Source organism: Vipera berus (assembly GCF_964194415.1).
Source record: "Vipera berus genome assembly, chromosome: 9".
In the NCBI taxonomy this organism is placed as follows: Eukaryota; Metazoa; Chordata; class Lepidosauria; order Squamata; family Viperidae; genus Vipera; species Vipera berus.
The window spans coordinates 13,304,268-13,332,012 of NC_138212.1; the positions used below are offsets into that span (position 1 = coordinate 13,304,268).

General features: G+C 42.5%; 1 protein-coding gene across 1 annotated transcript; it reads right to left on the reverse strand.

Annotated features, from left to right (window-relative positions):
• Positions 1-657: 657 nt before the first annotated feature.
• Positions 658-27,745, reverse strand: WDTC1 (WD and tetratricopeptide repeats 1). Its single transcript, XM_081334489.1, has 16 exons — positions 27,456-27,745; positions 21,872-22,020; positions 20,462-20,545; positions 18,684-18,730; positions 17,609-17,720; positions 16,829-17,016; positions 16,180-16,362; positions 15,095-15,189; positions 14,559-14,674; positions 13,123-13,198; positions 8,202-8,298; positions 7,591-7,764; positions 6,499-6,734; positions 4,888-5,056; positions 3,630-3,822; positions 658-1,821 (listed from the first exon to the last, which is right to left on the reverse strand). The coding sequence occupies exons 2-16, from the start codon at positions 21,998-22,000 to the stop codon at positions 1,624-1,626; spliced, it is 2,097 nt and encodes a 698-aa protein (XP_081190615.1). The 5' UTR covers positions 22,001-22,020; positions 27,456-27,745; the 3' UTR covers positions 658-1,623.

Here is a 27,745-nt window from a genome sequence, read left to right on the forward strand (position 1 = left end):
AAAACTGGTCTACAGTGACTTGCTTGGGTCAGAAAAACTACTGCTAAATGCATGTTGCAGGGTATTCTTTGGCCAGAATTAGCAGGCAGGCAGAAACCAAGGAACTGTGGGCAGTTATAGGATGGTTGTACAAATAATGTGACTTACATAACTGCACCAGACATCCTGATGTAATGATCATATATCATTTGCACAAGAGGCACATGCAGACATTATAGTTTGTTAAGGACATACTGATGGGGACGGTGACTTTAGAGACAATCAGATTTCTAACATACGCATCATGGTTAACTATGGTTTGTTGACCCAAGATAGTTGATGAGAAAATTCACTGCAATTTTTTTGAGTCAATTACGAATCAGGGAATGCGAGCACAATACTAACCTGATTTGCTTTCAGTTCCAACTGAGAAAGCCACAGAAGGCAGGAATGAACTCACTTGCCCATCGCCACTGCATCCCAAGTTGTGTGGACAGCAGTATGATGCCATTCGCTGTTCTAGAAAAATCCTTAACGGCATAAAATGCTAAGGGCTCCACCTGACATACAATTCCTTCCTAAAAGATTTTGTTAGGACATACGTCTTTATGTATCTTTTCCACATTCACTCAACAAAAGGCTACATGAAAAGAATCAGTAAACAGATGAGAAAGGAAGTTCCTATAGATTCTTTAGGATTTAATGACAAAGAAAGGAATAAAAAGAACTGCGCAGTGGAGGTCACAGCAGCAATAAGGAAAGAGGCAGCTTTATCCCAAATCTTTAACCAGTTCATTATCATATTGGTACTGTATAACTTTCTTGAAGCTTGGTCTCCACCGGCAAGGAGATTTTTCAGCAAACACCCCACCTTACCCACCGAGAGATGGGAACTTAAGTTTTCCAAAAGCTGCCACATCAGATAAGTTTACTTGCTCATGTTATATAAGCTGCCAAGCTTCATGCTGTAGCTTCCCACTGTTAAGTCTTCTCTTGGTTTCTTCTGTGTGCAGACAGATGGAAAGTGTGGGGTACCAACCAGAGTGAGTCTCTCTGCCCAATAACAGCTTTCTGTACTTCCCTAACCATGTTCACTGAGGGAGCCCATGTATTTAGCGACCTTCTCATGGTCGTGTTTTTGATGCGTGTACATATTCACCAGCTGTTCGGTGGAGGCTGAATTTCAAACTCATAGCGTGGAAGGCAAGCTGAGTTTCGGGCAGAGATCGCAGCATTGAACACCATTCCATAATCCCTGCCCGAGTTTACATTTTATTGAGTTTTCAACAACCTCTCTGCAAAACACACTCATGTAGGTAATGCTTCCCACCATCCAGCCACACTGGAGGAAGGGACGGGTTACCAGTTGTACACTGCTCACAGACAATGTGGAAAAGGAATCCCAGCTTCTGCTGGGAGGGCAAAACTCAACAGACCACGTTACTTAGGCTGCTTAATAGAACAGGGAAAGGAAGAAATTGTAGCAGCAGTCAAACCCAGTCACTTCTGCCCTCGCTGGCGTATCCCATTCTGTGCATAGTGTGAAACAGTGCAGTCGTTCCAAGTTCAAACGGAGCAAACTAGATTTCCCTTCAAACAAAACAAAACAAAACAAAAAAATAAGGAAGGAGAGGCCATTCAGCTTTAGCTGGTCCGGCAGTGGACCTGATTCTCAGAGCTGTCTTCGTCATCCGAGCCTCCTGACCCACCACCAGTCATTCCTGTGATCCGGTAGCCCATGTTCATCAACATCACCTCCAAGGGATCAGCGTTCATCCGCCTCTGGTTGGCTTGGGAAGCGCTTTCCATGTCTTCTACCACTCGCCCGTTCAGTACTTCGCTCTGCGGAACAAAACGGAAAGAGCAAAGCCCCCCAAGTTGACTACTTGATTGTTCCACTCAAAGGGAACCTTTCTGCCCACCGTTCAGAGAGCAAGTAAGAGAAGCCTTCAAGACAAAAAGTGGATTGTTTGACTTGGTGGTGTAGCATTGCACGATCATGGTTTAGAATTAAATTATAAGGAAATTCAGAAGCAACAAAAGGAAATATTTATTTACCCAACGTGTGGTCATACGGAGGAGTTTGTTGCCATCGGAGGTGGTGATGGTCACTTATTTGGCAGTTTAAAAAAAAGAGACTGGGTAAATAACTTAAGAGGATCAGAGCTAGCCATGATCTAGCCATGGTTCTGATGTTTCAGAATACGTTTAGTGGGCCACTGTAGAAATCAGAATGCTGAACTAGCTTGACCATTGGCCTGATCTAGTAAATCTAGTTTTACGTTCTTATGGTATATGGATTTGCACATTAAGCTAAGGCAGCCAATGGTGGCTAATTTAACACAGCATACTAAACCCTTGCTTGCTTCAGTAGGGCATGTCAGCCTAATAATACAGTTAGATAATGCTTCCATCTGCCAGATGGATGGGCAGGATTTATGCACATGAGGCCTGTTATCGTCAGGTACGGAAATATCATTTAGAAATCACTCATATTGTGGCTTTTAGTTTAAGATGCTGTAAAGGTTATTTCTGTGCCAACATATGGAAAGGAACTTCATGATTTTTGAGCCCGAGGAGGAAAACATCTCCCTGCCCCCATGTAACTAAGGAGTCAACATTAAAGCATAATTGCCATAGCAAGAACAAAAGTCACTGTTTTGCTTAAAGTTAAAAAAAAAGTTGCGATACCTGAAAGATGGTTCATTAGAGTGCTAGACGGGTATACGATTTTTCACTGGGTTGAATATTTTGTACACATATCCAATACTGTCCACAAAGCCATATATATTCTGATTAGCAAGATTTGGTCTATATTTTGAGTTATAGCATGATACTTCTGACTAGTCAAGCAAATCTTGCATTAAGAGCTCCTTCACAATGATAGCCCATCCTTCCACCAATCAGGATCCAGAAAAAGAAGCGTATCAGGAAAACCACCAAACCCAGGAAAAAAAATCCCAGATGCCAACCAGCAACCACTCTATGGAAGCAGTCATTACAGGCAGTCCTTGATTATGACTGTTTGAAGTTTTGATGGCCATGGAATGGAACTCACAGTCATTGTAAATGGTCATACTGCCTCCCTTCCCCACCCCCAGTTAAGTAATCACACGTGGGCAGTTTTGGGGCAGATCAGGTTTTTCACCTGTTGTGGAATTCCACGGTCATGCGATCGTGACTCACTTTTGCCGGGGTTTTTTGCCATTTTTTACTGGTTTCTGGGGGGGGGGGGAGAAACATTTAAATGAATGGGTTTGCTTAATAACCCTGGTGTTCGTTTAAAAACCACCATGAAAAAAGGCAGAAATTTATTTCTGGTGATGTAAACGCCTCAACTTGTGTTAATAATGGCTTCACGGTAATTCTGGGCTCAATTACGGTTGTTAAGTCGATTGATTCTCTGTAAAATCATTGAACAGAAATAAATATTTAAAGATATTTCTGAATGTTTTATTCTATCTCGGGGGGGGGGGGAATGGGGCATTTCAGAGCTCTGCCCTTATAACTAGCCATAAGCCTTTTCCTTTATAGAGGAGGCATCCTCAACTCAGTCAGAAGTTACAGGTTTTCTCCATTGCAGAACAGCACCAATCCTGTAAGAGAAGAGCTTTCTGCCTGATCGGTAGAAGCCCTGTCCCCGATCTTACTTCTGGCCTGGGATTCCAAAGCCGTACCACCGGATCGATGCCACTGGTGGCCAGGAAGCAGTAGCTCGGGTGGGGCTGGAGGCAGTTCACAATCGACTCGTCGCCCTGGAGCACCCGCACCAGGTTAGTTGTTTCTTTCTCCCAGATAAAGAAGGACCCATCGTCAGAGCCACTGAGGATGTACTGCGCATTGCTAGGAGGCAACCGAACAGAGCACGCTTAGCGATTGGTTACATTTATATCTTGCCTTCTGTATGAGATGCACAAAGGGCTCCCTTCTCCCCCAAACCAACACCCTGAGTAGTACTCATTAACTAACACTTAAGACTTATATACCCCTTCAGAGTGTTTCACAGCCCTCTCTAAGCGGTTTGCAGAGTCAGCATATCTCCCCCAACAATCTGGGTGTTCATTTGACTGGCCTTGGAAGGATGGAAGGCTGAGTCAATCTTGAGCCAGTCAGAACTGAACTACAGGCAGTTGGCAGAATTAGCCTGCAATACTGCATTTTAACCACTGTGCCACCACGGCTCTTGACTAGTAGTTTGGGCTGAGTGAAAAAGTGACTGGTCCAAAATCCTCCAATCAGTTAGTCTAGCATTTTAACCAAGTACAGGTAGTCCTCAACCTATGACCACAACTGAGCCCCAAATTTATGTTGCTAAGTGAGACATTTGCTCATGCGAATTTTGGCCCATTTTACGACTTTTCTTGCTACAGTTGTTAAATGAATCACTGCAATTGTTGACTTAGTAACCCGGTTGTTAAGTGAATCTGGCTTCTCCATTGACTCTGCTTGCCAGAAGGTCGCAAAAGGGGATCACGTGACCTTGGTACCCAGCAATCATCCTAAATACGAACCAGTTTCCAAGCATCTGAATTTTAATCACGTGACCATGGGGATGCTGCAATGGTCATTAAGTGTGGAAAACGGTCCAAAGTCACTTTTTACAGTGCCATTGTAATTTTGAACAGTCACTAAATGAAGTGTTGCAAGTCAAGGGCTACCTGTATTTCTCAGTCTTGGCCACTTGAAGATATATGGACTTCAACTCCCAAAATTCCCCAGCCAGCCAGGAAGTTGAAGTCCACACATCTTCAGGCAGCTAAGGTTGAGAAACACTGTCCTAACCATTGCACCACTTCCGCCAATGCAGATCTCTGGATAACGCCTCCCCCCTCCCGCAAAGGAATCTGTGGAGAGAGCAACACACCACAAAAAAACCCCTACCCTTGATCTTGAAAAGAGTTTCCCTACCTGCCAAAGAAGTTTGCCTCTTTGATGTCTGTAGTGGTGTTGCAGTGGCCACAGTATCTGAATTTGTAGTCGTAGCTGCGCTCCCTAAGCACCATTTCATCCTCAGATATTGAATCCTTGCGGCCAGTTGCTCGCAGCCAGATGGGGCCACTGCCTTTCTTGTCTTCCCCTGGACAAAATGAAATTGCTAAGTTACTTATTTTGGGAACTTTGGGGAGATACCAATGACGTGAGTCACATGAAAGTGAGATGGGAGGCATTTTTTTAAAATAAGTAATAACTGGAGAGACCTGCAAATAGAAATAGAACGAATGTAGTACAAGAAAGCAAAGGTAGTACCAATAATCATAGGTGCAATCCCAAACAACTGGAGCACCACTTGAACACTATCGGCATTGACAAACTCACCATCAGTCAATTGCAAAAGGCAGTTTTGCTGAAACACGTGATGATACCTCTAACACCATGAAACACAACATCTACCTATTCTGGATCCTTGAAAAGGACTCAATAGGTGGATAAAAATGCCAAATCCAGTCTGAACATCTGGCTGACTGTGTGACAAACAATAATAATTTGATTTCACAAGGACAATGTTCTATACAATCCTTTCTTTCCCAGCTAATTTTGCAGATATGGAACAGAAATTGTACTGTAATACAGCAACTTCACTAGAACCATACAGCGAATTTAAGGCTGAAAAGGAGTGTGAATTTAGGACTTTCTGATCCAAGCTATCCCCATTCTCATTAGTTTCTTTTTCCAAAGCTACACATTAGTCTAGGCCAGGGGTAGGCAACCTCGGCTCTTTTATGACTCATGGACTTCAACTCCCAGAATTCCTGAGTCAGCTATGCTGACTCAGGAATTCTGGGAGTTGAAGTCCATGAGTCATAAAAGAGCCGAGGTTGCCTACCCCTGGTCTAGGCTTACAGCACTAAATGATCAAGGTTTAACTGCTTTTCTTCCATTTTTTGCTTCAGATTTAAATAGCTGGTCCCCACGCACTAATGCTTCCCTCTAGGTCAGTGTTTTAGTCTCAGCATTTTTTTAAGGATGCGTGGACTTACCCTTTTCACAGGAGTTATTTCTCTCCTCCTAAAATGTTAAAAGCTAATTCCGTACAGTACACACACCACTGTTAAAGGTAAAGGTTCCCCCGCACATGCGTGCTAGTCGCTTCCGACTCTAGGGGCCGGTGCTCATCTCCGTTTCAAAGCCAAAGAGCCAGCGCTTGTCTGAGGACGTTTCTGTGGTCATGTGGCCGGCATGACTAGACGCCAAAGGCGTACGGAACGCTGTTACCTTCCCACCATAGTGGTCCCTGTTTTTCTACTTGCATTTTTTTTACGTGCTTTCGAACTGCTAGGTTGGCAGAAGCTGGGACGGGTAACAGGCGCTCACTCTGCTACGCGGCACTCGGGATTCGACCCGCCAAACTGCTGACCTTCTGACCGACAAGCTCAGCGTCCTAACCCACTGAGCTACCGCGTCCCCTCTACACCACTGTTAGGTATATCTTAAAATTCTACCCCTTTAAGAATAAAGAATCTGTGCTGTTTTCACAGTTAGGGCAGGAGTGTAAGGTGTTGTCTTTTTTTAGTCCCTCACCATTATCACTTTTGGAGAAAAGGGCAGCATTGATGTCCCGGTCCAGAGCATCGCAAGCACTGCTGTGGGCTTGCTCAGGAAACTTTCCTTTGAAATCATCCAAACATTCCAGGGCTTCTGCTACGTACTTCAGCTCAAAGAGGCAGCGGGCCAGGCGGAAGTGAGCCTTCAAGTGGCAAGGGTTCAGGGAGATGGCCCTTAGGCAGTCTCTGAGCGCATCATAGTGATCTCCATCCCTGCAAAAATCAAGTTGGAAATATTCTTTTATTCTCTCACCACCGACAGCACATATTTACATGCTGATGTAGGAAGGTGCCCCTAATCCTCTGAATTAACAGAGGAAGGAAAGGAACTCCGCTAGTTGTGGCTGATTCTAGAGGCAGCGCCCACCTCTGTTTCGAAAGACATTACTCCAGTCATGTGGCCAGCATGACATCATGGGGCACTGTTACCTTCCCACCGAAGTGGTACCTATTTATCTACTCAGATTTGCATGCTTTCGAACTGCTAGGTGGGTAGGAGCTAGGCGAAGAGAGCGCTCACCCCATCACGCGATGTTCAAGCCTTGAACCCGGGCTGTCAGCCTTCCAGCCAAGAAGCCCAGCATCTTAAATCACTGAGCCTTTGCACCGCCCAGTTATAAGAGGCCAGCCAGTATTTCAGAACCCTATCTGGAAGACCTTACGGGTTGAACTATGTGCAAAGAATCACCAAGCTGCACATGATTCCACAATTCCCTCTAAACAGGATGTTGGTTTTATTTCTGTCATTCTAAGAACCAAGGTAAACCAGATGAGATACAGTGGATGTCCAAATTCTCTCAGCCGAATTCTGTTGGGAGGATAGAAATCTTGTAGGAATGCAGAAATTCCAACTTTCCAGTACAGAATGAATCCCATCAAGCACCTCTGACTAGAGAACAATCCAGAAGATTCCACTGACCTCTAAAATTACACCGAGAGCCTCTTATGGAAAACGCATTCACGTAACCTGGGATCTAGAATCTGTGTGGAATAATTCATGAAGTTCAATGCCAGTTGGCTAGAGATGTTGGTTGTAGCCAGGTCTCCCAGGAAGGGAGAGGTCACTTACCACTTGCGCTTCATGTAAGCAGCTGCTCGGTTCCCATAGAGCATGGCGTTGTTGGGGGCTTTCTGAACAGCTCTGCTGTAGAGCTGGATGGCTTGAGTCCACTGCTGGCAAGCAAAAGCCTCATTGGCCTGCAGCTTAATCTTCTCGAGATAGGGAGGTAGCTCTACCTGTGGGCTGCAGAAACCAAAACTTGGTTCACACGTCAATCTAATCCATGATGGGTTTAGCCATGGCTTATTGCATCAACCATAAGTTGGATGGATTATCAAGCAATCAGCTTGCATATGGAAGTCCTAGCAGACCTCGGGTTAAAATGATGCTGCAATTAGGTTTGGGGGAGGTTTTTCTAGGGGACCTTTTCCCAAAAAAAGACAAGTATTTTCATCCCGGCCCATGGAGTGCATGCATGCTCGTGAAGTGAACCCAGCTTTTACAGTCCCTCCCCTTCAAAAACTAGGGATATGCAACTGCTTCTTGCTGGATGCAACAATTGCCCCTGGTTGTGGCCAACACAATTCCTAGCCAAGCAGTCTCTGCATGAATGTTTTGTCTAGGCAAGGAGGAGGAGAATCAGCACTAGATACTGTTGGCACAAAAGGAGGACACCTTACCTGACATGGGCTCGCCCCTCAGACAGCCGGAACCCATTGCTGTGGAGATGGATGCCATTCGACACGCCGTTGGTTGATGTTTTCCCATTCTGCACCTCTGTGGGCCATGAAATGAAGAGTGCTTCAATTTTTGTAGCTATGGCTTTAAACGCTGGGTTTTATTGGAATGGTTTATTTAAGGTATTTTTTATTGCATTCTCGTAAGGCATTCTGGGCTCTTCGGGGAAGCAAAGCAACGTAGAAATAAAATGATAGAACCATTAGGAGTAGAATAAGTCTGAACCAAGGGTAAACTGCAAGTGGCAGATAAGCATTTTTTTTGTAAAGTCCAGTTTTTCAATTTTGGGGAAATTAGCAACCTGGGAGAAGACCCAGTGCTGCAAGCAAAAAAAAAAAAGCTTAATCAGCCTGACATCTAATACTTTAGGAGATGGTAAGTTGGGTAAGACTGACTTAGGCAATGGCTAAATTGACCAGCGAATATAGATCTGTATTACTGGAATCCACCAACCTACCAATCTCACTTTGAATGCAATAAGAGGAACAAGTAGTGGAAATAGTGACCTGTTTACTCAGGGAAAAAGCAGAAAGACAACCATCTACGGAAGGGACCTTGGATGGACTGAGGTGGCTCCATTGAGCTTTGTTTGTACTGAGTACAAGCAATATCCATCTGTCCAAACACTCCAGTGCTAGATGTCAAGATACAAGTAACAGACATGACATAAATATGCCAATTACAGACTGGAGAGAGCAAAAAGATGGAAAAGAAGTAACAGAAACCAGATAGAAATAATTATTGCTATTAATACTTTAGGAGATGGAATGTAGGGTAAGACTGGCTTAGGCAATGGCTAAATTGACCAGGGAAGATCAATCTGTGTTACTGGAATCCACCAACCTACCAATCTCACTTTGAACGCAATAAGAGGAACAAATAGCTGGAAATATTGATTTGCTTAGGAAAGGAAATTCTGGTCACAATTGTGATTGTAAGTTAAGGACTAACTGTATGAGATATGCCCGCAAAATCCCAATATCACTTCTATTAAAAAGGGTATTAAGTGTTATTAACGAGTAAGCTATTCCAACATAGCTCTCATTTCTTTCTACTCTAAACAAACAAGTATTACAAATGCTTCATTCATTGCTTTTTGAAATGACTTGGGGTACTTGCAGCCCTCTCAAGTTTGCATTTTGCTTTGCATTTTCCTCTCCAGTTCTACAACCTACGTTTCAAAACTTAGCATGTTATTAAATAACCCTGAAAACTATTTGGTAGTGAGCTTCACCCCTTCATGGATTACTGCCTTGTCGTGGCGAAGGGGCTTGCGTAATTCAATGAAGCTATGAGCTATGCCGTGCAGGGCCACCCAAGACGGACAGGTCATAGCTGAGAGTTCTGACAAAACGTGATCCACTGGAGAAGGAAATGGCAACCCACTCCAGTATCTTTGCCATGAAAACCCTATGGACAGTACCAAAAGGCAAAACGATATGACGCTGGAAGATGAGCCCCTCAGGTCAGAAGGCGTCCAATATGCTACTGGGGAAGAGCAGAGGGCTAGTACTAGTAGCGCCAGAAAGAATGAAGCAACTGGGCCAAAGCCGAAAGGACGCTCAGCTGTGGATGTGTCTGGTGGTGAAAGGAAAGTCCGATGCTGTAAAGATTTTTTCTCCATAGGAACCTGGAATGTAAGATCCATGAATCAAGGAAAGCTGGACGTGGTCAAACAAGAGATGACAAGACTGAACATCGACATCTTAGGTATCAGCGAACTAAAATGGACAGGAATGGGTGAATTTAATTCAGATGACCATCAGGTATACTACTGCGGGCAAGAATCCCTCAGAAGAAATGGAGTAGCCTTCATAGTTAATAAAAGAGTAGGAAAATCAATACTGGGATACAATCCTCAAAATGACAGAATGATCTCAGTTCGAATCCAAGGGAAACCATTCAATATCACAGTAGTCCAAGTCTATGCCCCAACCACCAGTGCTGAAGAGGATGAAATTGACCGGTTCTATGAAGCCCTACAGCACCTTATAGAAGTAACACCAAAAAATGATGTCCTTATCATCATGGGGGATTGGAATGCTAAAGTAGGAAGCCAAAAGATAACTGGAATAACAGGCAAGTTTGGCCTTGGAGTACAAAATGAAGCAGGGCACAGGCTGATAGAATTTTGTCAAGAGAATACGATGGTCATAGCAAACACTCTTTTCCAACAACCCAAGAGACGGCTCTACACATGGACATCACCAGATGGTCAACACAGAAATCAGATTGACTATATGCTCTGCAGCCAAAGATGGAGAAGCTCTATACAGTCGGTAAAAACAAGACCAGGAGCTGACTGTGGCTCAGACCATGAGCTTCTCCTTGCAAAGTTTAGGCTTAAACTGAAGAAAGTAGGGAAAAGCACTAGGCCACTCAGGTACGAATTAAATCATATCCCTGTTGAATATACAGTAGAGGTGACAAATAGATTTAAGGAATTAGATCTGATAGACAGAGTGCCTGAAGAACTATGGACAGAGGTTCGCGACATTGTACAACAGGTAGCAACCAAAACCATCCCAAAGAAAAAGAAATGCAAGAAAGCAAAATGGCTGTCTGAGGAAGCTTTGCAAATAGCTGAGGAAAGGAGGAAAGCGAAAGGCAAGGGAGAAAAACATAGATATGCCCAATTGAATGCAGAATTCCAGAGAATAGCTAGAAGAGATAAGAATGCCTTCTTAAATGAACAGTGCAAAGAAATAGAAGAAAACAATAGAATAGGGAGGACCAGAGATCTTTTCAAGAAAATTGGAGAGATGAAGGGAACATTCCATGCAAAAATGGGCATGATAAAGGACCAAAATGGTAGGGACCTAACAGAGGCAGAAGAGATTAAGAAGAGGTGGCAAAATTACACAGAAGAACTATACAAGAATGAGCTTAACGTCCCAGATAATCACAATGAGGTGGTCACTGACCTCGAGCCAGACATCCTAGAATGTGAAGTGAAGTGGGCCTTAGAAAAGCTGAGCAACAACAAAGCTAGTGGAGGTGACAGTATTCCAGCTGAGCTATTCAAAATCTTAAAAGACAGTGCAGTAAAAGTGCTACACTCAATTTGCCAGCAAATTTGGAAAACTCAACAGTGGCCACAGGATTGGAAAAGATCAGTTTACATTCCAATTCCAAAGAAAGGCAGTGCCAAAGAATGTTCAAACTATCGCACCGTTGCACTCATTTCTCATGCTAGTAAAGTCATGCTTAAAATCCTACAAGCTAGACTTCAGCAGTATGTGGATCGAGAACTACCAGAAGTACAGGCAGGATTTCGAAGAGGCAGAGGAACTAGAGATCAAATTGCTAACATACGCTGGATCATGGAGAAAGCTAGGGAGTTCCAGAAAAACATCTACTTCTGCTTCATTGACTATGCTAAAGCCTTTGATTGTGTGGATCATAACAAACTGTGGCAAGTTCTTAAAGAGATGGGAGTACCAGACCATCTTATTTGTCTCTTGAGAAACCTATATGCGGGTCAAGAAGCAACAGTGAGAACTGGACACGGAACCACTGATTGGTTCAAAATTGGGAAAGGAGTCCGGCAAGGCTGTATACTGTCACCCTGCCTATTTAACTTATATGCAGAGCACATCATGAGAAAGGCAGGGCTAGATGAATCAAAAGTTGGAATTAAGATTGCTGGAAGAAATATCAACAACCTAAGATACGCAGATGATACCACTCTAATGGCAGAAAGTGAAGAAGAACTAAAGAGCCTCTTGTTGCGGGTGAAGAAGGAGAGTGCAAAACTTGGGTTGAAACTTAACATTAAGAAAACCAAGATCATGGCCTCTGGCCCTCTCAATTCCTGGCAAATAGATGGGGAAGAAATGGAGGTAGTGACAGATTTTGTTTTCCTGGGCTCCAAGATCACTACAGATGGGGACTGTAGCCAAGAAATTAAAAGACGCTTGCTCCTGGGGAGGAAAGCCATGGCAAATCTAGACAGCACACTAAAAAGCAGAGACATCACCCTGTCAACAAAAGTGCGTATAGTCAAGGCTATGGTCTTCCCAGTTGCAATGTATGGCAGTGAAAGCTGGACCATAAGAAAGGCTGAGCGCCAAAGAATTGAAGCCTTTGAGCTATGGTGCTGGAGAAGACTCCTGCGAGTCCCTTGGACTGCAAGGCGATCAAACCGGTCAGTCCTAGAGGAGATCAACCCTGACTGCTCTTTAGAAGGCCAGATCCTGAAGCTAAAACTCAAATACTTTGGCCACCTAATGAGAAGGAAGGACTCACTGGAGAAGAGCCTAATGCTGGGAAAGATTGAGGGCAATAGAAGAAGGGGACGACAGAGAATGAGGTGGTTGGATGGAGTCACTGAAACAGTAGGCGTGAGCTTAGATGGACTCCAGAAGATGGTAGAGGACAGGAAGGCCTGGAGGAACATTGTCCATAGGGTCGCGATGGGTCGGACACGACTTCGCAACTAACAACAACAACAAAAGTGAGCTTCACATCTGCTGGAATGTCTGCTGGAAGCCTGCTGTTATTTTGCAGGTGTTGTGTTTAGTTAATTCACATTTATTCTATCAGTATTAATTTGAATAGGGACCCAAAAGATAGCTCAGCAGATCTGAAATGCTACAATTCCTGATAATACGTTAGAGCTTGTGGAGAGGACTGAAAAGTGACACTGTGCAATAAAGTGCCGTGTGTGAAATTGTTGGAGCTAGGATGCAACTGCCCTGGCTCCGCAGTTGCAACTTTAGAAATACAACACCAAATAGTCTCTCCAAAATCTTAATTAGTGACCATGGTGACTTGAAATGGAAAGGTTAGGGGCACACAAAAATGCCTTGAAAAACAATGCAATGCAACCTCTGCCTTTTAAGAAAAGCACAGCCTTCTTACCTCCTGAAGTGTGGCATTTTTTTGGCAGGAGAAAAGTATATGGCCGCTGCTTATAAGTCAGGTCAAACAAGTAAACCTAAAAATCAAAGAAAGGCAATGAACCGACAAACCACAAAGGAATAGTAAATTTTTCAGCCAGAATTAACTTACAAGAAAACACTGACTTGGTGCTGATGAACACTTGTAAGTCTAGCGCAGGGGTAGGCAACCTTGGCTCTTTTATGACTCGTGGACTGGCTCAGGAATTCTGGGAGTTGAAGTCCACGAGTCATAAAAGAGCCAAGGTTGCCTACCCCTGGTCTAGTGGAAGCTACTTGTGATTTTGTAGGGCAAAGGAAAATGTGCTTTTACAAAAAGGTCTCTCATAAAATGGGATTCAAAACTGCACGAAAACAGCAGAAAATTTGGCTTCATCTACCAAGCCATGAGAAAAATCAATTTCAGTTCTTAGAAATCTAAAGAATGGGTCATCTTTTGCCTCAGGAAGCCACTCTGCCTGATGAGGGCAGATCACAGACTCCCAGCTTTTGGTATTAACGACTCCCAAACCTCTTCATAAGAATAAGAATAGTTACCTAAGGCCAATGAGGGAAGCTGTATTCACTTAACGATTGCTGTTGCAATCATTTGCTTAACAACTGTGGCTAAAATGCCATAACATTGTGTGCAATTTACTTAACAATTGCCTTAGCTTAGCAACAGAAATGCTGGTCACAATCATGGTCATAAGTCAAGGACTACCTGTATGGAGTCGGGGCAAAAGATTTGCAGGCAAATTCTGATCAGGGGAACCTGATGCCGACTACGGCAGAATTCCATGATCATTTATTTTCTGACTAATTCATTGTAGACCTTCAACAGCTTTTGCCTCTGCAGTAGTCATTATAGGAACAATTTGAGAAAGCAGCAATTACTGGGTGCAATATGTCACATTCAATATAGTGGTGATGGGTGTGGGATGGCTAGAACAGCTTTGAAGTGTTCGGAAATTTATAAATGGATTGAAGGCCGTCTGAGGTTGACCATTTACATCTACTGATATTTCACAATGGCTGAATCAGCCCAACTGAGTGCTGAAATCAGCTCAGTGAGATGTTGAAAGCAGCAGATTAACAGAATAGCAGAGTTGGAAGGAACCTTGGAGGTCTTCTAGTCCAACCCCATGCTCAAACAGGAAACCTCATACCATTTCGGACAAGTGGCTGTCCAATCTCTTCTTTAAAACCTCCAGTGATGGAGCACCCAATTCAACTGGTCAATTGTTCTCACTGTCAGGAAATTCCTCCTTGGTTCCAGGTTGCTTCTTTCCTTGATTAGTTTCCGTCCATTGCTTCTTGTCCTGCCTTCAGGTGCTTCAGAGAATAGGTTGACATACACACACCCACACCCCGCTTCTTTGTGGAAGCCCCTCAGATATTGGAACACTGCTAGATTACCTGTTCTCCTCCCATGTTGACCAAGAGCTCTGTACCATCTGGACTAAAAGTCACGTAGGTAGCTACCAGAACTCTCAAACGGTTATTGTAGTCGGGTAATTTCACTGGAAGATGCCCTACAGAAAAACAAAAAACAAAAAAAAACAAAAAAAACCCCCAAGCACAATTAATACGTCCAATTGATGGAATGGACCTGCTTAGCTAAGTGTTTGCAAAGAAATACAAAAATCCATTAAAGTAATAAAAGAGCCACCTCCATTTATTATGCAAAATCCACTTTCAGCAAAAAAAAAAAGAAAAAAAAGAAGGCATCAACTACTTTTGCAGCACAAGCAATCAACAGCTAAGGATCCATCTTTACTCCACCCAAGTGCAAATTGCTCAAATATACTCTCGTGTCTCACCATAAGAGGCTTTCCCCTCCCCCTCCACAAATAAATAAATAAATAAATAAATAAATAAATAAATAAATAAATAAATTTGTTGAATACACTCAAACCATCTCCTGGTGGGGCACCATCCAGAGATAATTTTACCTGCTACGTAGTACTGAGCAGCACCATCTGGGAGGGGTTTCTGTCGATCACAGAAGGTATGGACCCCCGCAGCCGGGTTCTGTTTCATGCTTTTTCTAGCCAAAAAAGAGAGAGGGAAACTTCTATTTGTACATACATTTTCTCCTCAAGACATTTCTCCTTCTATTTGTGAGGGAGAAAAAAGAATCATGACAGCCCAGGCATATTAAAGAGACAAAGTTCACATAGTTATGTCAACATACTGGTGTACCTCTGGTAGATTTTGTAAATTTTACTGCAACAGACTGAGATTTGTAGCATCTCAGATTAACAAACTGACTAGGGCAGAATTTTTTGTGAACTGAACGTCATTAAATATTATTTTGAGTTACAGGAAGTCCTCGACCTACAACTGCTTGTTCAGATAAGGTTCAAAGTCTAAGAAAAAAGTGATTTTTGCGATCTGTCCTTGCCCGAGCAACCATCATACCATCACTGCGGTCACATGATCAGAATTCAAGTGCTCGTCAATTGACTTGTATTTACAACTTGAGACCCATATGATTGCAATTCACAACCTTCTTACCCTGTTTCTAACAAAAAAATATCAATGGAGGAAACTGGATTTGCTTAATGATCACGTGGCCATAAAAATGGGTCCAGCACAGTAATGACTTGCTTTACAACCATCCTTACGACAGAAATCTAAGTCCCCATTGTGGTCTTAAGTCAAGATCTACCTGTACAAGCATATATATCTGCAAGCTAACAAAACACATGTGTAGACACACACACTAACACAAATACAGACACACACACAGCGAAGTATAAATTTTTTAAAAGAGAAATAATATGCAATATTTTATAATGATTACCTGCTCTTCCCCCCCCACAATTAACTGTCTATGATTTCTTCCAGCCGTAAACAAGAGTACATAAGTGTATATGTGCTTGTGCAACGGGATATCTTCAGTCATGTTAGATAGTAAAAAAAAACTAAGACTATATGGAATCTGAATGTGTTGCTTGCTGCATAGATTCAATCAAAAATGTTTTTTGCACTTCAGAAGTTAGCCGTCTAAGTTATCCGTCTTCACTTCTGTTACCTGTGGTTGTGGATCATGCGTATGTCATAAATGCGGACAAAGGGCCCGCTGGCTCCCACTGCAAGGTAGTTATTGTCCTGGGGATTGACGGTGAGACACTTTGCCTCCACAAGCTGCCCACAGTATTCTGTTAGGTCTATCAGAACCTCTGAGTGTTTGCTATTCTCTCGCAAGTCGTACTGTCTAAAAAAAAATAAAAATAAGGAAGAATGAAAGTTATTAGCAGGCCTTCAGGAATCAGAAGCAAACAGCAGCATCACACTTTGACCCCACCATGGAAAAGTGAATTAAGTAATTATAAAATTAATTATTAAAAGCAATGTATCGGTGGATTGATCAATTCTAATTTCAATGAAATCATGTTTTAGAGCAGGGGTCTTCAAACTTGGCCCTTTTGACTTGTGGACTTCAACTCCCAGAATCCCTCAGCCAGCGTGCCTGGCTGAGAAATTCTGGGAGTTGAAGTCCACAAGTCATAAAAGGGCCAAGTCTGAAGACCCCTGTTTTAGAGGATCGTCTTAATACAGAGTCCTGGTTTGAAGCCCTACCATAATTTATTGGTTTGGCCATAACATTTTTTGCAAACACAGTAATTAAAACACAGTGGAACCCTAAGCAGGGTTCACACAGAACACCAGAGAAACTGTACCTGATTAGCCCATCTTCAGCCGCACTCCAGAAGGTGTTGGGCCACATCGGAGCTGTGGCAATACGCTTGACTCTGTTTTTGTGATCCCCAAACATATGGATCGTTTCTTTGACAGTCAAGTCATGGACATGCACTTTGGAATCAGCGGCCCCAGTAATAAGTATCCGGTCCTCTGCATGAGGCAAGAACTGTGGAAAATAAGCGCGATATTTTTTATGGCGAGAAAGACTTTCCTACGGGTAGATAAAAAGACATCTTTGGAGGAGCAAGTCATTCAAGAGCCAGAGATTATTGGCTTAGAAGTCAAGTATGTACTCATCCTAACCTCAACATTTAATTCTTGACACAACTACTGCAGGTAGCCCTCGACTTATGACCACAAGTGAGCTCACCATTTCTGTTGTTAAGCGAGATAGTTGTTAAGTGCGTTTTGCCCCATTTTACGACTTTCCCTGCCGCATTTGTTAAGTGAATCACTGCAGTTGTTAAATTGGTAACACGGTTGTTGAGTGAATCTGGCTTCCCCCATTGATTTTGCTTGTCAGAAGGTTGTCCATGACCCTTGGACACGGCAACCGTCATAAATATAAACCAGGTGTCAAGCATCTGAATGTAAATCGCGTGACCATGGGGATGCTGCAGCGGTCGTAAGTGTGAAAAATGGCCATAAGTCACTTTTTCCAGTGCCACTCTAACTTCAAACGGTCACTAAACAAACTGTTGTAATTCGAGGACTACCTGTACTTAGTTATTTTACCACCTTCTTCCAAATCCACCCACCTTGACGGAGAATATGTTTGCTGTATGCCCCGTGTGCATGGAAAGGAGTTTCTTATGGTGCAGAGGATCCCACACAATAGTGTGCTGGTCATCTGAGCCCGAGGCCAGCAAGCTGAAAAGTCAAGAGAGACACAAACGCATTAGCAAACAACTGCTGTAAACCCGTGTCGTCAAGTGTGACAATCTAGAGTAGTATTTCCCAACCTGAGCCACAATACCCAGCAAGCATTGGGGTACACACCTTAAAAGGGCTAAGGTGGAGAAACAATGATCTAGAGCAGAGGTCCCCAACCCTCAGGGCCACGGCCCATTACCGGGTCGTGGCCTATTCGGAACTGGGCCACATGAGAGGTTCAGTATGCACGAGTGCATGTAGCTCAACTCGTGTGAGCCAGTGTGCACACACATGCATGCACAGCTCCACTTGCAGTCAAGCTGTGTGTGCATGCACACCAGCCCACCACTCGCACAGGCCAGTTCCCCTGCCGGGGCACGAAACCACAAAGGTTGGGGACTGTTGATCTAGAGCCAATGGGGACTTCAGAGTACTCAAAGAACTCTCAAGGAGCAGTTGTCAATGATATCTGTAACTTGGCTCAACAGGAATCCATTCACTAGGGTGGTAAGTCAACAAGATATACCTCCAGCAAATACTATTAGAAATTCTCCCCTGGGCTACACAGGTTTTCTATAGGCATTCATAGAAAGCGCCTACTCTTTCTTAAGGATACATTCTTATTCAGATTAAAGCCTGAATTAAACATAAGAGCCATCCAACTCTTGCGGTGCTCGAAAATATAACCCATAGGCTCTGTGTTCTTTATGCAAAACATTTCTTCAACCTTCAGCAAAGCCTCTGAATTATATTATGCAATTATTGACATATATGTTTATTGCATGAGATACTTATAATACGTTCTGCCTTACTGTATGTCACTCTTCCTAAATGTTCAAACATAACATTGGGTGAAGTAAAATTCAAGAATGGTCTTCAAGGTCAAACTAAGGTGGTCCAGCAACTCCCACACCCTTCTCCTAGCTTTGGAGACAAATCTATTTTCAGAGACATACTTACTTTCCCTTTTCATTCCATTCAAGGCAGTTGACACACCCAGCATGACCCTAAAAAAAAAAAGGCAGAGCTTTACCAATTTTGGATTTAACACTCGCTCATAAGGATGAAGTGAAATCTACCATATTTTGATGTGTCCCATTTTTCTTGCAGTTTGAAGCTTTCCAGAGCTTCCTCTCAATTGTGTTCCATTTTGCTTCCATTACTACCGTAATCCTAATGCATCGAAGCCTATGTGTGTATCTTCTGAATAAAACCTCCTACATCATGATTCAAATAATATGAGTTAACGTATGGGCAATGGGAATGATCTCAGCTTATACTGTGAGGTAAAGAGAGAAGTAATGAATTCTAGAGCATCTCGTGGTTTATTCAATGCTATTTTTTAATTGTATGGTCAACAAACCACGCATCCTTAATATTTACAAGACTATTTTTGTAATAGTGCAAACAGGATGAAACTTTAACCCTTGCCTTATATTAAATATAACATTAAAGCATGATTAATTTAGGAAACAATACATAGAGGTAGTCCTTGACTTACAACCATTTGTTCAGTTACCATTCAAAGTTCCAACAGCACCGAAAAATTGGCTTATGACAGCTTTTCACACTTACGACTGCTGCATCATCCCCATGATCACGTGATCAAAATTCAGGCACTTGGCAACTGGCATGTACTTATGACAGTTGCAATGTTCCGGGATCATGTGATTCACCTTTTGTGACTTTCTGACAAACAAAGTCAATGGGGAGGCCAAATTCATTTAACAACTGTATTACTAACTTAACAACTGCAGTAATTCACTTAACTGTGGCAGGAAAGGTCATGAAATGGGGCAAAAATCACTTAACAACTGTCTTGTTAGCAACAGAAATTTTGGGCTCAATTGTGGTTGTAAGACAAGGACTACCTGCAATTTTACCCCTACACAGGGTTACCTATAGTAGAGTCTGATTAGGTGTGGGTGTCTTTCCAACCTAATAACTTCTATATACGGATTGAAGCTCCCCTCATTCTCAGTTGCCTCCAGATTATCACAATATCTCAACAAAAGAGAGGGATAATTTAAAATAAATTAGATGATGATTACTCCTACCCCGGGGGTAGGCAACCTTGGCTCTTTTATGACTCATGGACTTCAACTCCCAGAATTCCTGAACCAGCCAATTCTGGGAGTTGAAGTCCACGAGTCATAAAAGAGCCAAGGATTTTCCTTGTTATTTTTTCTTTTGGGGAAGGGTATGAACATTTTAACATTTCACTAGGAATGGGAAAATATGACCCTGCTTGTTCCAATTCCATTTTGAAATTGCTTCTATTCTTCCTACTGGAAGGATTCACCATAGACCAAACTGGGAAATGTTGCTAGCAACTCTAAATTTGGCCCTAATAAAGAACTGGTCTAGGGACGGCAGTTATAGAATTCCCCATAACAATCTCAGGCCTGGCAATCCAGTCACACTGATGTTTGATAACCTGCTAAGATAAAAATTTGGTGATAATCGTTTGCCTGGGGATTAGCAAAGTAAGGCCTTCCTATTATCTTTTCAACCTGTTAAGTATGAATGAAATACGTTAAGAAAAAAAGTAGGGGAAATAAGATAGAAAAGCTTAGGAATAATTAACTTTCAATAGACTAGATACAGGGGTAGGCAACCTTGGTTCTTTTATGACTCATGGACTTCAACTCCCAGAATTCCTGAGTCAGCATAGTTGCCTACCCCTGCACTAGAAAATGCTTTACAAATCAAGACATTATTAATTTTCTTCCACTTACTTGCAGTTCTGCTTCCAAGCCCAGACGCTGAATGAAGGGGTCGGTAACATGATAGTGTCGCTCAAAACTGAGGGCACCTTTTTCCTATAAAGAACAGATAAATACCATTAATGGAGAAGCCTTAAGAACAATCTACATCCAACCATAATTCTTCAGCGTACGACACAATTAAGGAGAATAGATACATTTGATCTTCAAATACTCATACAAATATAATAATATCCAGGCCCATCTAACTAGCCCCTCCCTGATCTACTCTACTGACTGAATTTTTCCTGAAATGCAACAGTCAGAACTGGATGTAATAATCAAAGTGAGACTAATCAATACAGATTATAGCGGAGATTTACTGGATTTATGGTCACCCACTCCAAAAGATTCTGGCTCGCTTTGATTTGGGAACCATGCTTTTATGAATGCAGCTTAAAATTGCATGTAAAAATACCTGTTTTTAGATACTGACATATATTGTTTCATATTCAGCTTGTTAACAAGTGAAATTGCAGAACCTTTTCTCCTCATCTATTCAGGTGACCCTGAGGGCACAGATAAACCTCCAAGTGGCCTCAACGACTCTCAGAAAGAGTGCTAACGATCAGATGACTGCAAGGAATATAAATCCTTCCATTCTCCACCATTCATTCAGAACTGAAGAAGCTTCTTAGATGAGAAGCGAAATGTCTTCAAGGAAAAACAATTCCGGTTGCCTTTTGAAAAAGCACCTTTGGGACAACCATGACCTGGATGACTGAGAATCTCCATAGACATTTCATTTCCATCTTCCAGAGCATTAATTATCCCTCCAATTTTGTGTCATCTGCAAATTCCCTCTCTCTCTTCATCTTCATGTATCTATTCACCTATTTCTATCTCTTCATCCAAGACATTAAAATGTTGAATATTATGGGCCTCAAGACTAAACAATGGGGCACAAGACTTGATGTCTTTTGCATTTTGATGAAGACAGATGAACAACATGGTTTCCTAAACACCTCATAGAAATGTCATCCAGTCGGCGTCTAACAAGCTTGCAAATCAGAAGATCACAATAAGCAGTAACCACAGTTTGTCAAGTTTTCTATAAAAAACCAGGGAGAATAATCTGAATGCACAATAGCAGAAGGGAGCGCCTAGGATCAACAGGAAGGATCTGTTGCAAACTGCTCAGAGCCCTTTCTAACAATGCAAAGAGTGAAAAAAGGATGAATAAGGACCCAGCAGCTTGTTCCATTCATTTTGGGCATGACTTCTGGCAAAGACACAAAGCAGTCTCTGACGAACAAGACAAACAAACAGACAGGAGCAACAAGAAAATCAGTCCCCAAGATGGCCTCTTTAAAAGCTATCCTCCTCCACTTCAGCTCACCCTCTAGCAAAATGCTGTTCATGACTCTTTAAGACAAGAAGTACCTTGAGCTGCCTGCTAATGAGGTCTCTGGTAATATTTGCTTTTGCCATCTTCTCACAATAGGGCCTACGAAAGCAAGTTAGTGATGGTGTTGCTGTGAATCCAAGCATTCCAGCAGAGTTCACGTCCATTGAGAAGGCATGGTAATTACCTGTAGTTTGGAGGGAAGTGGGGGAGGAGAGAGGAGAAAGCTTTGAAATTATTTATACATCAAATTATGGAGCTGTTCTAGCCGAAAAAGGGAAATTTTAATCTTGAGGTTTTCAAATATTTCCCTCAGCTGTTCGATTTCTAAAGCTACGTACATCCCTCTCCATAGACGGAGTCTTGGTCTAAATTCTTAGATAATACCGTAGTTCTCAGTGGAAAATAAAATAAAATACGCTTCCCACCCAATGGCTTTCAGGAGTTTTAAACGATCACACAGGGATCTCATTTTAAGACATCCACCAATTTTCAGGATAAACACTTATATGGTGACTACAGGAACCATATAAAATAAAAAGTGACTATTATGTGTACAATACAAACAACTCTGTAGTCAAGATTCTTTTTTCAGGTAAGTTGCATTCAAAAATAAATAAGAATTTTCTTCCAAGGTTGAGAAATGGCACAACAATGCAGAATGTCAACGGAATATATACAATCCTGATAGCTTCAACATCAATAGCTAACACAGACAGCCAAGAACTGTTAGGTTTTAGCCCATTGCAAAGCTGTTCCCAAAAGCACTACTGATGTCAAAGAACATCATTCCATCCTGCCGTAGCGCAGCAGAATTGATGAAATATTTGAAGACCTCTGAAATATTAAGGATGGGAGCTTCCTCTAACAACTACAGTGATGAAATTGAAAAGAGAGGTACATTTTGGAAGATGAAACATAAGGCTTATTATATGTTCCATTCATGACTTCCATCGTGAGCTGGAAGTCATTATGGGTTGAATATTGGTGATCAGGAGCTCGCTGGTGTGTTGCTATTCTAATCATTCACAAAAGTACCTAAAGAAAAAATAATTGTTATTTTATTCTCACAATGTTTTCAGCTAGCCAGGCTATACTGGTAGTTCTTGACTTAATATTTAGTGAGTCTTCAAAGTTATAATAGCACTTTAATCAATCATTTATCACCAATCTTCACAATCATTGCAGCAGGCCCGGGTCAAATAATCAAAATTTGGGTGCTTGGCAACTGCCATGTTGCAGTGTCCTGTGGTCATCTGACTGCCATTTGTGACCTTCCCAGACGGCTTCCAAACAAAGTCAATGGGGGATGCTGTATTTGCTTAGTGACCGTGTGATTCACTTAACAACTGCAGTGATTTGCTTAACAACCTTGGGAAAAGGGTCATAAAATTGGACATGTCTCAATTAACAATCACTTTGCTTAACCACAAAATTTTTTGTCCCAATTTTGATCATAAGTTGAGGATTACCTGTACTGATAACAAAAGTGTACCAATCAAATAATAATAATAATAATAAAGTTGGAAGGGACCTTGGAGGTCATCTAGTCCAACCCCCTGCTCAGGCAGGAAACCCTATACCATTTCAGACAAATGGCTGTCCAGTCTCTTCTTAAAAACTTCCAGTGTTGGAGCATTCACAACTTCTAGAGGTAGGTTGTTCCACTGATTAATTGTTCTGTCAGGAAGTTTCTCCTTAGTTCTAGGTTGCTTCTCTCCTTGATTAGTTTCCATCCATTGCTTCTTGTCCTGCCTTTGGGCGCTTTGGAGAATAGCTTGAGTCCCTCCTCTTTGTGGCAGCCCCTGAGATATTGGAACACTGCTATCATGTTCCCCCCTCGTCCTTCTCTTCATTAAACTAGACATACCCAATTCCAGCAGCCGTTCCTTATATGTTTTAGTCTCCAGTCCCCTAATCATCTTTGTTGCTCTTCTCTGTACTCTTTCTAGAGTCTCAACATCTTTTTTACATCGTGGTGACCAAAACTGGATGCAGTATTCCAAGTGTGGCCTTACCAAGGCATTGTAAAGTGGTATTAATACTTCATGTGATCTTGATTCTATTCCTCTGTTAATGCAGCCTAGCACTGTGTTGGCTTTTTTGGCCACTGCAGCACACTGCTGGCTCATATTTAAGTGACTGTCCACTAGGACTCTGAGTTCCTTCTCACAGTTACTACTATTGAGCAAGGTACCCCCTATATTATACCTGTACATTTGGTTTTTCTTGCCTAAATGTAGAACCTTACTTTTTTCACCACTGAATTTCAATTTGTTAGATAGCGCCGAGTGTTCAAGTCTGTCCAGATCCTCCTGTATCTTAAGCCTGTCTTCTGGGGTGTTGGCTATTCCTGCCAGCTTGGTGTCGTCTGCAAATTTGATGAGTTTCCCATTCATCCCTTCGTCCAAATCGTTGATGAAGATGTTGAAGAGCACTGGGCCCAGAACAGAGCCCTGGGGCACCCCACTACATACTTCCCTCCACGTAGATGCGGTTCCACTGAGGACCACACGCTGAGTACGGCCGGTCAGCCAGCTACGAATTCATCTGGTGGTGATTCTGTCTAACCTGCATTTTTCTATCTTATCAAGTAGAAGGTTGTGATCCACTTTATCAAATGCCTTACTGCTCTCAAAATTATATTTAACATGAATACTGTTGCTATTGAAGTATATGGTAGTAATCATATTATTTAATGGGGAATTGATTAAAATAAATATACCCTCAATTAAATTTAATTTTGTTTCTGGTGCTGCTCATTTTTTTTATAATGCACCCTCTTCTGACATCTTTCAAAGAGCCCGTGCAGCTGTCAATCGAAAAAAGATAATACATCTGGCTTTAGAAGATGCCACAAAATGTTTGGAAAGTAACTACAAGTAAAAAAAATTTTCTAATACTTGCCTAATATATAAGCAATTTAATATTTTACATATGTAATCTCAATTACAGAGGCATTCTGCAATGGATTAGAAAACAATTCTGTAGGACTGCTAAGTGTAGTTATCTGTTTCCATATTTAGTCTTGCCTGACAAAGTCATCTTTCAGATATGTAACTTAAATTCCCAGAATTCAAAACCAGCGTGCCTGTTGCTCAGAATTCTGGGAACTGAATTGTACAGTTTCAGAAGATGAAGAAAGGTGTAATAACTAATATAATTTGCTCCCAGAAGAAGCGATGACAGAAGGTACTAATTACCATCAATCTGAAAAATGCTTTTCTAATGACTATTACTTGGAGAAATCATTTTTAAAGTTTCCCTTCATTTATTAAGTACATTGTAAAGCTATGGATGCTAAAAGTTGCTATTGCAATAAGAGAAAAAAATAGGTTGGGGCTTCTATGTTTTTAGAGCAACAAATGAAAACTTAGTTCTTAAGTCAATAGTCTGACCTGAGCTCAGAAGGCCCACCACATGATATACTAATCTCAGCCAATCTCAATGTATATACATGGTTGTACTTTGACAATAAAGGTTCATTCATTCTAAAAGATTTTCGATTCAATTTTCCCGTTATAGATACCATATTCCAGCTCTCATATTTCTGATAAACCAAAATTGCTGGATCAGACATGTGGCTTGGGTTATTAGGGTGAAAGAAGCCTCTTAAAAATACAGAAGCATTTTTAGAAGAAATTCATTTTTAAACACGGAAAATTAAATCTTAACAAAAAAGTATCAAAACCAGAAAAACAAACTAGAGAAATACAACCCCCAACTCATAATTTAGGAATATATGTATAAATTTGTACCTTAAAGGGATCCGAAAGAAAGTTTAAGGATTCATATAAAATGGACACACATAGGTTGAGTCATAGTTTGTTGAGCAAGTCACAATTGGATGAGATCACACATGTAGACCAGAAATGATTAACAGTAATTACTGGGGGCACACAAGATTCTATAACCCAAATAAAACAACAAAGCATGTGATGCTCATCATAAATTCCGGCTGGACTAGTTTTTAAAGTTAATATTTAGGCTTCTAGTAAAAGTTAATAGCAACACTATTTTTTGGATATGTGCACATGCTCAGCCCTGAAAACATGGCACCAAGGCAAAATAAACCCAAAATATAAATTAGAACAATGCAACAAAACAAATGTTTTACCTTAGCAACATAGCCAAGAGTTTATGTTTCTGAGAAACTGCAACAAGTGAAGCTATTTACGAATTTATGAAGCCAACATTTCGGATAAACCCCTCCAAAGCTACTAATATACTAGCAAGCCCCAGGATGACAGAATCTGTATTCTCACAACACCCTGAACCACAGAGAAATTAATGATGTCTTAGCTAGCATTTTGGCCAAACACAGCCCTATGTGATTAATTTATGTTTAAGTAAATCATGCAAACCAAAAATCACTTCCCCATAACAAGATCCTTAGTGTGATAATTGGTAGAAATTATAAGCCACTGAAACCCAATAAGCTAAGAAAGACATTAATCATTCAAAGAGTAAATCAGGCTTTTTCAAGGCCCGATTCTTATGTAACACTAAGCCACAATCAATACAACTGCACATCAACCCCCAAGTCTAACAAACCCTAATTAATTCCATGCAATTTCAACTCAGCAACTGCTTTTACGAAGAATTTGACTCTCACTACAGTAAAGCAGGGAAAAACTGCAGCATGGAAACGAACTTGACAGATCAGTGCTAGGAATATTGTACAGTAGGAGCAATAGGAAGTGAGCAACAGCTTGTGCACATGCTCAGGAAATATTTCAGAATGCTGTTATTTTCATTCCACCACAACTCGTTCAACCCAAAGACTTGAGTCCACAAGAAACCTACACCCCTGCCCCATTCATTGTAACACCAACAACCAGCACACAGACTAGGTAAAAAGCTCTTCCAAGAGAGAAAAGCAGGAGTTTGAGAGAGCAGACAAGTGGCCGGAGAGAGGAGAGAGCTGTGGTGCCTTAAGTATTTGCTCTACTTCTCACTTTCCCTGCAGAGTGCACTTTAGAGCACACAGTCTCCTTGCTCCTCTGCCAGAAGTTTTTGTGCGGGGGCAAAGGAAGTTTGGGCTCTCAAAGATGCTTCACACTCAGTAGTTCCTGGGATCCAGACAGCATCTCCTGGAAGATCAGGATGGGGCAGGAGACACCCATCCCAAACTCTGGAGAGTTAGTGCCAGGCTGGCGAAAGGGGGCAAAGTTGGATGCAACCCCCCTGGCTGGAGGGGAAGACATTTCCCAAAAATCTTTGGCAACAGGAAAGCAGGTGCCCCAAGATCTTTTTCTCTCTTGGAGTGGGGGGGGGGAGGAGACCAGTGGCAGGTTTTCTTTTGGGGGGGGAAGGCAGATTCCCAGCCCACCCACCATCCCTTTGGAATCTGCTGGGAAGAGGTACGAAAAATTTGGGGGACAAGAGACGAGAAATCAAGGGGCGCGGGGGGGGGAGGACGATGACCACGGACCCCTCTGGGGGAAGCAGGAAAGCCTTCCTCCTCCTCCCCCTCCCCCCAGTCGCTCCCCAGCTGCAGAGACTGCCTCTCGCCCCCCCCTTCGGCCGTGGCTTATGGGAGTTGTAGTCCAGCCAGCGGAAGACGGGCGGGGGCAGGGCTCCTCCGGCGGAGGAGGAGGAGGAGGAGAGCTCCGGAGTTACCTGTCAGGCCTCCTCAAGGCAGGCTCAGCAGCCGCAGCAGCCAGTGGACGAAGCCCCCGAACTTCCATGCAGGGGGCGGCCTGACCCCTGTGCCAGGGCAGGGGCCCCTCCAGGAGGTGAGAGTGTGGCTGGACGGCCGCCTGAGCCGCTCGCCAGGCAGAGCAGCACTGCCCGGCCCGGCTGGGACCCGAGACCTCCGCGGCCCCCGCCTCTGTTTATCCTTTCCAGCTGTCTCGGGCTCAGCAAGCCCCCAACGCCGCCTCCCCCTCCTCTTCTCTCTCCCTCCCCTT

Bases quoted from the DNA above. Each gene is read 5' to 3' on its own strand.
- WDTC1 (XM_081334489.1), bottom strand. From the start codon at position 22,000: ATGGACGTGAACTCTGCTGGAATGCTTGGATTCACAGCAACACCATCA. The intron at 17,017-17,608 runs GTGGGTGGATTT...TATTTTCCACAG, and splicing joins CAAACATATTCTCCGTCAAG to TTCTTGCCTCATGCAGAGGA. The intron at 16,363-16,828 runs GTACAGTTTCTC...ATTTTTTTTTAG, and splicing joins GCTGAAGATGGGCTAATCAG to ACAGTACGACTTGCGAGAGA.